This window comes from Aulostomus chinensis, chromosome 8, assembly GCF_037954235.1.
Source record: "Aulostomus chinensis isolate RoL2024-O1b breed Wild chromosome 8, RoL_Achi_v1.0, whole genome shotgun sequence".
NCBI lineage: Eukaryota > Metazoa > Chordata > Actinopteri > Syngnathiformes > Aulostomidae > Aulostomus > Aulostomus chinensis.
The window spans coordinates 30,271,361-30,282,173 of record NC_141327.1 but is presented as its reverse complement, the minus strand read 5'-3'; the positions used below and the strand labels follow the sequence as shown (position 1 = coordinate 30,282,173).

The following is a 10,813-nucleotide window of genomic DNA, read 5'->3' as shown; positions in this document are numbered from 1 at the left end:
TTGGATGGAATTTTGTTCCAGGTTCGAGATCTAAGTCGTGACAGAAGTACCTGCAGGAACCCTGAATTAACTTCTTCTAAAGCTTCTCTCAAGTGTTGATTAAAACCATCTCAGACCTGCTAATGCCTGTAAAAGTCCTCTTTTCCGAGCCCCTGTTAGTTCTGCAGAGCTTCAGATCTCTGGAATGCCCCCTTGTGGACAACAGAATAATAGGTGGTTAAACCTTTAGAAATCCGATTCTTACATCTGTCGTCATTTTTGTTGGGAGTGAAGTCGGAGTCATAGGTGCACCACCTCAGAATCTTAGAAGAATGCTCCAATCAACAAATCTGAACTACGTCCTGCCAGGACCTCAGCAAAATGTCTGACATCATCAGGTCAATCATCAGGTCCTCCTGCAATTTCTTACCTGATCACAAGGCTGTTCGTGGTATCTTTTTATCCTTCTACTTCGTTCCAACCTGCCATGTGTTTTGGGGACATGAAGCAAATGTTTTGTGTGATGGTTAACATTTGACAGCTTGGCAGCATCGTTATTAGAAGAGGGAAATATGACTGAATTACTGGGAAGAAGTTGGCCTCTTCTTGCGTCTTTGTTAGTATTTGGTTTCAAGCTCATGGTGTTCTGGGGCTAAAGGGACTCATTTCTTTATGTATTTAATCACATTACACTGGGGAGAGAGTTCTGTGTGACGCTAGCGTTAGCCTAGCTACGGTGGAGGCTGCTCCACCGCTATCACAGTTCGTCACGCCCAGCTGCATCAGCGCATCCAGGGTCCAAGTCCGAGTCATAAACTTTGAAGCCCAAGTTCAGTTGCAAGTCATCTCGAGTCCAAGTCCTGGCCTAGAGAGCTTCAACACTGGCGACAGGAAGGTCTCTGCACACACAGGCACAGTTACGCAGAGACGGTTGTAGAATCTGTGTGTCATCCCGTCCAGATTCATGTGGCAGCTCTGCAGCAGCATCCCCAGCACTCTGCCGGACCCCAAAGCCATCTCCCTCATGACTGCCAAGGTAACAAAGACTTTTGACTCCTATTGAACGTCTTTCTTTACAACACCAATACCAATGTCGATTCCATGTCATTTGCAGCTCAGCACGTCGTTTGTTCTGGAGACATTCATTCATTCGAAGGAGAAGGTAATTCGCTTTTGTCCTCTCGTAAGACGTCGAGTGGAGTCATACCTTCTCATTACAGCTCATCTTTCACATCAGCAATATGTTTTTACTTTGGCCGGTGGCTTCATAAAAGTTGCAGAGGAAATCTAGATTTCAACAAACGTCACGTCTCAGCATCCTCAGTTTGGTTGGCTTTTACAATGAAGATGAGAAGAATCATGTCAAGCTAAAGGTGTTCATTGTTGGCAGCTGTCCGGGCTGTTTCACTGTACGTCCCAGCTTCATCTGTCGTTCCTCCCATCTGTCATCGCCGCCACTTCTTCAGCAGCTAATTAGTCTTGTAGTTTCCTAGCGAGGAGATGAATGGCTCATTATGTAGGCTCTGGTGTAGCACACTTGCTAAACTGTCTGTTTTAAGGTGTGTTAACTTTAAAGGCAGTAAAAAAAGACATGGAAACACAGATGTCTGTGTGTGTGTCTGTGTGTGTGTCTGTAGCCCACCATGCTGCAGTGGATCGAACTCCTGACCAAACAGTTCAACAACAGCCAGGCGGCCTGCGAGGTGAGCTCCTCTCTCTCCGTCATTTACATTCCCTGTGTGTGGAGCTACGTTTATACCATCAAGTGTTTCTATTTTCACCGTCACCAATGAAACTTGTCTCTCGCTTCCAGTGGTTCTTGGATCGGATGGCAGATGACAACTGGTGGCCGATGCAGATCCTCATTAAGTGCCCCAACCAGATCGTCCGACAGGTACATTTATTGGGATGTGATTTTATGCAGCTCTGGTGCACTTCATCTCCCAGTTCTAATCAATCCTTGTTCTTCCCAAAGGCCTCATGACTGAGTCCATGAGTCTGGTCCGATACACTTTGATTGTCTTTGTCTTCCAGATGTTCCAGAGGTTGTGCATTCACGTCATCCAGAGGCTGCGGCCAGTTCATGCTCACCTCTACCTGCAGCCTGGCATGGAGGATGGGTACGCGGCACCTGATCAGACGGATATCAGACAGATACTTTCATGTTTAACACTTCATTTTAGTCTTAATGCAACAACATAAAAACACATTCACATTTATTTGTGGCTTAAAGTTTCTCATGTCAGTCCAGAGACAGAGACTCTGGCAGGTGGTAGGAACCGACTCATAGGCCGAAGCAAGTGTAGCACGAACAGGAAGTGATGTCTGTGATGATAGGTGACAGGAGCCCAGGTTCCGTCCGACGCTGAGAGAGATGTTACTGCTCCATAATGATCATCTCGCTGTCATGTCTCCTCAGGTCTGACGACATGGACGGGCCGGTGGAGGACATCGGCAGCCGATCCTGTGTCACTCGCTTCGTGAAGACGCTCCTGTCCATCATGGAGCACGGCGTCAAGCCACACAGCAAACATCTGACTGAGTATTTTGCCTTCCTTTACGAGTTCGCCAAGATGGGAGAGGAAGAGGTTGGTCTGACCTTCCATCAGCTTTAAGCTAATTAAGTCTGACAGCGAACAACTAAACTGTCCAATAGCGTCCGTTTCCAAACCCTGCAGGGCGTCCAGTAGAACCCAGTCTGCTCCAACTAACTGGAACCCTTCTGGTTCCAGTTCATTGCTTTACCTCAAGTGTTAGGATTTATGATTGTTTGTGTGTGTGTGTGTGTGTGTGTGTGTGTGTGTGTGTGTGTGTGTGCTGTTTGCGTCTGCCGGCAGAGTCAGTTCTTGTTGTCACTGCAAGCCATCTCCATTATGGTGCACTTCTACATGGGAACCAAAGGCCCTGAGAATGTGAGTGGACACACTGGCCGTCTGACCCTGAAGAAAACATCCAACGATAACACACTTTCACAAAAATGGTAAATGTTGGCATTGTGGCTCAGCCTCAGGTGGAAGTGCTGTCAGAGGAGGAAGGGGAAGAAGAGGATGAAGAGGAAGACATCTTGTCTCTGGCAGAGGAGAAATATCGTCCTGCAGCTCTGGAGAAGATGATTGCCCTCATCGCGCTTCTGGTGGAGCAGTCTCGCTCCGAGAGGTAGACACTCACGATGGAACCAATGTTTCCTCTTTCAATTCAGACTAAAGGTGGCCAGGGATGTGGGGGTGAAAGAGAACGAGTGCTGAGATTCCCTCTTCAACCGTAAGACACAGAATGTACTGTGAATTAGGTTTTACACAAGTGTGCGGCGGCGGGGGGGGGGGGGGGGTGTAGTGATTCCTGCAGCATCGTTGTTCATCTCACTTGAAAATTTACTAAAATTAGAGATTTAGATTCAGATTCAGTTTATTGACTCTAGACCACAATTGTGGTGTGGAGTACAAAATATGAATATAACAATCATACATTTACTTATAGACAATTGGATCAGTGTACATTATACGTACATAGAAAGATACATACGTATGTACATACATGCATACATATGTACAACCGTACAAAGTCCAACGGTGTTGGTCCCATGTTTGTGGGACATTCGTGGGAGGAGTTATAGCGCTCCAAATTATCTAAAATGATCTTTTAGTTGTGTGGCTCCCCAGGTGGCTATAGAGTTTTGTGTTTTGTTTAGGGTTTTTTTTTTTTTAGATTAGTGAATGTTTAGCCAGACCGGACAAGTGTGGGGAATTTCAGCGAATTTCATGCACGTTCAGGGGTGAAATTAGACGATGCTCATATTGCGCGCTCATTGACAGCCTGAAGTACCTTCAGGCTCAGGCCCTACAAATGGAAAAATGACGGGGCGGTCCGATGCAGCAACAAGGCCGATACGAACCGAACATCTGCCCCGTTCCTGCATCGGTCCGATGCCCACACATTAAAAAATTACTAATATCGGTTGATGTTGCATCAGCTGTCAATACATGGTGCATCACTACATGCGCGCATAATCTGTTTCCGTGATACATAAATGTATCTGTGCGCATCCATATCCATGCATATACACTGTACAGAAACCCATACATTGTGCTGTCATCAAGAGGGCAGATGCTTAGGCTACCTGCGCTTTCACCGGCAGTTGTAGCCTAAGTATTCACTCATATTTTCAGTTTGTTAACGACACCAAGCCAGTTGTGGGTACCACCACTTCCTGTCGCCCTGCCAGGGGCCCGTTCCATGGCATCGGTGCACGGGGGACAGCAAATATACACGCAGAGCGTGCATTTAACCAAAAAATAATTTGAAAAGTGACAATACCACACTTAAAAAAGGCACCCAGTTTGTATAGAAGTTTTTGATCACTAGTTTGAAGAAGTCCTACACATTTAAACATTGAGGGGTGGCTAGTATAAAACTTGAGGAGAAACTTTTTCCGATGTGTCATAATAATCTGGATTTTACATTCAAAAAGTACGGGGTACTCGTCTCCAGTTTAATCCCCAGTGCACAGGTTGCAAAAATGCTTGTTCCTCTCAAGACCTTTGTACCTACCAGTTATTTTAGGTATTCTGCTGTTGCAGAGTCTCAGGTTGCAGAGGGCTTGGCGCGATTGTACATTTTCACCCAATAGGTACTTTTCCAGCTTCAGACTGTCCTTAATTTCACAGTCGAAATGGCATGAGGACATACTTGTAACTCAGAGTGCCAGGTCTGTAGGAACTGGTCTTTAAGCCTCTGCTCCACGAGCATTTTTAGCAAGTCGACATTGACACACTCTGTTCTACCCACACATAAGAGAGGCCACAATGATCCAATGTCTGTCGGACTGTTGTAATCCAGGGTGAGGTGTAGGTACCCGACACTGACAGATGCTGCCCCAATAACCGATCGTTCTTTTCTTAATCTCAGTATGTAGAGGGTGTCTGCCTAGTTCTCATCGACCGTGTTAGAACAAGTTGTCATCTGAGTTTTTAGTGGGTACTTGAGGAATTTAAGATGTAGCTTTTCCAAGCTGTCTCCTGTAGCTGATCCCCATGCTTCACACGCATGTAACATGAAGGTGAAACAGGTTGGTCAAAGAGTTCCAGTCTCATGTCTATTGGAAGGTCCATCTTCTACACTTTCCCATCAGGGCAAGCATGGCTTTAGATGCTCTTGGCCAGCTTAAACGAACCGTTGTAGCTTAACACAACTCCTCGGTACCGGAAGCTTCCAATGCTTCACCTTTACAGAGAAAGTTACATTTCTTCAGATCGGTGTTGCGTTGCCCAAAAACTATGACGTTTTTTTCATTACTGTTGGTTTTTAATTTCCATTTCCTACAGTAATTGCACATTTGGTCAATGGCTTCTGACGTGGCCATAACTATGGTGTCATCCGCGTACATCAGAAGTCGTAGTTTGTTGTAACCATCTGTCATCGCCACAGCTGGCTGGTTCACAGTGATTTTCAACTAGAACTTCTTTTCGGTCATTCATGAAAAGAGAGAATAATACAGGGGAAAGATTTTCCCCCCGTCTCACCCCAGTCAGACTAGCAAAAAATTCAGATTGGCGGCCATCAACAAAAACGCACGACTTAATACATTTGCACATATTCTCAAGGACTGTGTATCGTCTGCCAGTGATGCCGGCTTTCTGCAGTTTAAACCACAGAGCGTCTCTCCAGACCAAGTCAAAAGCTTGGCGGTAGTCGCTAAAAGTACTGAACAATCTCTTCTTTTTCATTATGAAGACTTCAATGAGGTGCTTCAATACAAAAATATGGTCAGTGGTGGAGGACCCAGTACGGAACCCAGCCTGACTTCCATGCAGAATGGTATTTTCTTGACAGAACCTGTGAAGCCTGGTGTTCAGTAAATTGGTAAAAAGTTTTCCAAGGCAACTCAAGAGGGCTGTACCCCTGCAGTTGTTACGGTCTCCTGAGGCCCCTTTCCCTTTGTACATTGGGACCATAAGGCCCTCAATCCAGCTTTTTGGTACATCCCCAGTCATCATGATTCTGTTGAAAAGCTTCACATAAACAGGCAAAAAAGTGCTGGCAGTGCTCCTACTATACTCATGAAGAGTACTGTCAGAACCAGCGGCCCTGCCGCTCTTGAGGCTGGCTGTGCCTTCCGCTATTTCTGCTTCTGTAACGTCAGAGTTTAGAGCCTCTGTGTCCAGGATCGGTACACGATTCACTGGTGGCTTTGACTGGTTGCTATGGAGTTCAGTGTCTGAGAATTTTTAAAGTGCCCATAAAGATCTGATAGCTGTACGGGTCGCGCGCCTTCCTCCTTTTTTTTCCGTCATTTAGTAATTTCCAGTATTGTTTGGGGTTCTTAGCCTTTAATTCCCTGAGTTCCTTATTGAAATCCTTGATTTTGATTTTGTCAGTAATTTCATCTACAGACAGCTCCTCAAAGTCCTACAACAAGGATTCAATGTTACTTGCATAGGCGTCCTTTTTGTCATTCACCCATTTACCACTGCCTGTCTCTACCCTTTGTCCAGGTTCCTGACCGGTCCAATGTTTTTTCGGCACCATCATTTTTTGCTGTGAGGGGTTGAGCCCCACAGTTGTTCATCTCAACAGTCGTATGATTCCCTTTTAGAACCACCTCAACTGTAGAGTGCTTGTCAGAAAACAGTCAGAATCATGGACAAAGAAATGCTCAACTCTGCTTATCATCAGAGGGGAACTTCTCACACAATCTATCACAGGGTTATCGGGAGAGGTAGCGTTTCCCACTTGCATGTCCTCCCCACATCTGCCGTTTGCTATGCATAGGCCAAGATTCTTACGTAAGTCAAGGAGCGCCGAGCCATGATGCCCGTCGTCTTTGGATTTGTCTATTGACTTCCTAAATAATAGGATTTGAGCCAGGAGGTCCTCCCCAGGAGGTGCAGCCTGCATTCACGCCTTCACCCAGGTGACCTGAATGACCCTCCTAAGAGGGCTGGGAGGGTAACGACCCTAAACTGAGGCCAACGACTCACATGACCACCTGATGAGCCTCTTGCTCTGGCCTGACCACCACTTGTTTTCTTTGCCACCACCCCCCTGGGTGGTTCTGTACCTGACACCTCCCACTAGAAATTTAGAACTGAAGAAGCCTCTTGGATGAGAGGAGAAACGTCTTCACCTACAAGAGGAGAGTCCAGTTGCCCAGTTTGATCATTTTCTGAGGGTTAGGATGACCTGGAGGACGGAGAATACTCAGAAATACTGCTGAAAGGAACCGCAATCATGACTGAACCACCAAGTGGGAACTTGATTTCTGTCGCGTTGACATACGTGATGATTGATTTGACTTGGTTTCAGTGCTGAGCCAACCTCCACGTCTCTTGTCCCAGAACAAATGATGCCATTTGAATTGTTTCTTGCTGTTTTTACTCCATCATCAGTCTTTCCCAGGTGAATGATAACCCTCCTCATATGAGTTAACATCCCTGATGGCCTCTTCTTGCCTGTCCAGACATCTGACTCTGTCCCAGAGTGACATGGCTGCGCTGACCGGAGGAAAAGGATTCCCCTTCATCTTCCAGCACATCAGAGATGGCATCAACATCCGGCAGACCTGCAACCTCATCTTCAGCCTCTGTCGTTACAACAACCGCCTGGCCGAACACGTAGGTGTATTTCAGAGGGACAGAAAGCCAACTGTTTTGAGTCGGGTGCCTCTGATGCTTGTAAGTCACCTACTGGTTGATGTTTTCTCTCTCCAGATCGTGTCGATGCTCTTTACCTCCATCGCTAAGCTGACTCCAGAGGTACGAGACTGCGGTCAAGTTTAGTCACGCAGCTGCAAAAATTAAAAAGGCAGAATTGATTCAAAGCACCTAGGAGCAGTTGCCATGTCGATGATCTTAAATATCAGCATGTACAAAGTATTGATGTTTCCCGCCATCAGGCTGCCAATCCGTTCTTCAAGCTGCTGACTATGCTGATGGAGTTTGCCGGCGGACCCCCGGGGATGCCCTCCTTCGCCTCCTACATCCTCCAGAGGATCTGGGAGGTAAACAGATGGATCTGGGAAGCTGAGTTTACACATCAGGGCAAAGTTGCTCTGTTTTTTCTGTATGAAGGTCAACATAATCAACCAGAACTGAAGGAGAGCATCCTCCCTCAGCAGGCCCCCCCCCCTGTGTCTTCACCTGCTTGTCTTCCTCCTCAGGTGATCGAGTACAACCCGTCCCAGTGTCTAGACTGGCTGGCTGTGCAGACCCCCAGAAACAAGCTGGCCCACAGCTGGGTCCTGCAGAACATGGAAAACTGGGTGGAACGGTTCCTGCTGGCGCACAACTACCCTCGAGTCCGCACGTGTAAGAGGAGGGCTGGGTTGGTTTCTAAAAGCCGTACTGCACCCAAAGGTGTAATTTACCCCTCGAGTACTCGCAAATTTAAAGAAACATTTTCCTCACAACCAGTTTTTTTTTGTTTGTTTGTTTTCCTGAACCAAAAATGTTCTAGTGTTTTTGTAGTTTTAATCTTCAAAGTGTTTCTGGATCGCTGATCATGCAATTAAGACATCATTTCTTGACAGTTGAGCTGCTGTTAGCAACTAGTGTCCATTTGCTTTACACTAAATACACAACACTGGCTCTTCCTGCATTCTGGGGTGATAAAGAAGTAACGAGGGAGGGAAAACCATCTTGGTGAGCTCAAGGCTCTTAGTGGTGAGTACTTGGAAGAGAAAATACACTTTTGGGATGAAGTATAATTTTACGAGGAGTTAAGCTCTTTTGGTGTGTTGTGGCTGTGGAACAAAGACCCACAGGAGTATTCAGGTATCCAGAAAAACAGGAAACCGGCGGCTCGCAGCAGGAAGGGTGGTTAGCCTGGTAAATCCACTGTCATTCAGGTGGTAGCATGTAAAACTACCACCCACCCACCTCTTGGGTTCAGTTCCTGTTGATGAGTGTCGGAGAAGTCTTTCTCTTAAAGTATTTGTCAACTCAGGAAAATGCTTCTGATTTGAACCGGCTGGATCTAAAAGTACACAACTCGCTGCTGCTGCTGGCGAGCTCATCAGCCTGAGAGGTTTCATCGATTGTTTTACAGCTGGAAAGTACTGACAGATCCAATCAGTGTACTTTAGAAATAATGAGACTTAGTGTTGCGACAGGCTTTTCATCATTCTGACTGTGCTGTGGTATAAAAACCTCAAACGCAACATGTCAGAGCAGCGATGGGAAGCTTGGTAACAGTTGAGTCTCACAGCTCAGATGCGTCTCCACCTCCCTGACTGGTCTCCTCACCCAACATTAAAATGATATCAAACAAGTGAGCAGAAGATGAAACCGTAAAGGAGCAACCAGAGCAGAGAGGACGAGTAGCCGGGACACACCAAACAGCTTTTTCACGTTTCCAGGGTTGACGCTGAGGACTAACAGGCCAGTGGCACGAAGCGTTGCATCGACGTGGCCCCTCCACTGCCCTGAATTACAGTCCAGCTGAGTGCGATCAAATACCGCTGGGACCCGCGTTTCTTTGAATGTGCTTAGACTGGGAGAACAGTTTGTGGCTGGTTCCTGATCCTAAACTTATCCATCTCCTCGTCCAGCGGCGGCGTACCTCCTCGTCTCCCTCATCCCCAGCAACTCATTCCGTCAGATGTTTCGCTCCACACGCTCCCTCCACCTGCCCACCCGCGAGCTGCCGCTGTCACCTGACACCACCGTGGTCCTGCACCAGGTCTACAACCTGCTTCTGGGGCTGCTGGGACGGGCCAAGCTCTATGTGGACGCCAGCGTGCACGGGACCACCAAGCTGGTGCAGTACTTCAGCTTCATGACCTACTGTCTCATCTCCAAGACAGAGAAACTCATGTTCTCCGGATACTTCATGGACCTGTGGAACCTCTTTCAGGTGCATTTATTTCCTCTGTATTCTGCTTTTATGTTGTGGCCAAAAAGATGTTCCACACCATGTGCAGTAATGGTGATGACAACAACGTGACAGGTGATCGGTGTTGAGGACCTGTGAACTGCATGTGTCGATGAGCTCCTGAGCTGCAGGGGCTGCAGATTCAGGGCGTAAAGAAACATTTCTTTGATGACTTTCATCATTCTAGGTTTTAGTGGTTCATCGTTGTGTTTAGGGGGACAAACTGTCAGTGTTCATTCACTTGGTTAAAAAACGGAATTGTAAGAAATATGCGTCCGTCTGATTCTTCTCTTCTCAGCCCAAACTGTCTGAACCAGCCATCGCCACCAACCACAACAAGCAGGCGCTGCTCTCCTTCTGGTACAACGTGTGCGTGGACTGTCCAGAGAACGTGCGGCTGGTGGTGCAGAGCCCCATAGTGACCAAGAACATTGCCTTCAACTATATCCTGGCCGACCACGATGACCAGGAGGTGGTGCTCTTCAACCGTGGCATGCTACCTGCCTACTATGGCATCCTGCGCATGTGCTGCGAGCAGTCGCCTGCCTTCACCCGCCAGCTGGCGTCGCACCAGAACATCCAATGGGCCTTCAAGAACCTGACGCCACACGCCAGCCAGTACCCTGGGGTCAGTGTTCCACATTAGCTGCCGTGTTTTTGTGTGCCTTTTGAAGTTGGAGCGATGTCCGCCTCATCAGAGTATGTGATGTGTACCCAGCACCGCCATGACGACTGTCATCCCTGCAGGCGGTGGAGGAGCTGTTCAACTTGATGCAGCTGTTCGTGGCGCAGCGAGCCGACATGAGAGAAGAAGAGCTGGATGATGTTAAACAGTTTAAGAAGACCACCATCAGCTGCTACCTGCGCTGCCTGGACGGGCGCTCCTGCTGGACCACGCTGATCAGGTCAGCTGCTCGTCAGTTGTGTGTTTGAAAGGGTCATTTGAAGTGTAGGTGGCAGGTTTGGT

At 47.4% G+C, this 10,813-nt stretch overlaps 1 protein-coding gene across 2 annotated transcripts in view; it reads left to right on the top strand.

The window, feature by feature from the left end:
- usp34 (ubiquitin specific peptidase 34) overlaps nt 1–10,813 on the top strand; it is a 64,007-nt gene that overhangs the window by 46,532 nt on the left and 6,662 nt on the right. For both annotated transcript variants that reach the window (XM_086212388.1, XM_086212389.1), the window contains exons 53-67: nt 940–1,015; nt 1,094–1,141; nt 1,617–1,682; nt 1,793–1,873; nt 2,014–2,099; nt 2,399–2,567; nt 2,817–2,891; nt 2,984–3,135; nt 7,436–7,589; nt 7,686–7,730; nt 7,871–7,975; nt 8,135–8,282; nt 9,524–9,828; nt 10,145–10,474; nt 10,594–10,751. In XM_086212388.1, the coding sequence (XP_086068514.1) occupies nt 940–1,015; nt 1,094–1,141; nt 1,617–1,682; nt 1,793–1,873; nt 2,014–2,099; nt 2,399–2,567; nt 2,817–2,891; nt 2,984–3,135; nt 7,436–7,589; nt 7,686–7,730; nt 7,871–7,975; nt 8,135–8,282; nt 9,524–9,828; nt 10,145–10,474; nt 10,594–10,751 (1,998 nt within the window). The remainder of the gene's footprint in view (nt 1–939; nt 1,016–1,093; nt 1,142–1,616; nt 1,683–1,792; nt 1,874–2,013; nt 2,100–2,398; nt 2,568–2,816; nt 2,892–2,983; nt 3,136–7,435; nt 7,590–7,685; nt 7,731–7,870; nt 7,976–8,134; nt 8,283–9,523; nt 9,829–10,144; nt 10,475–10,593; nt 10,752–10,813) is intronic.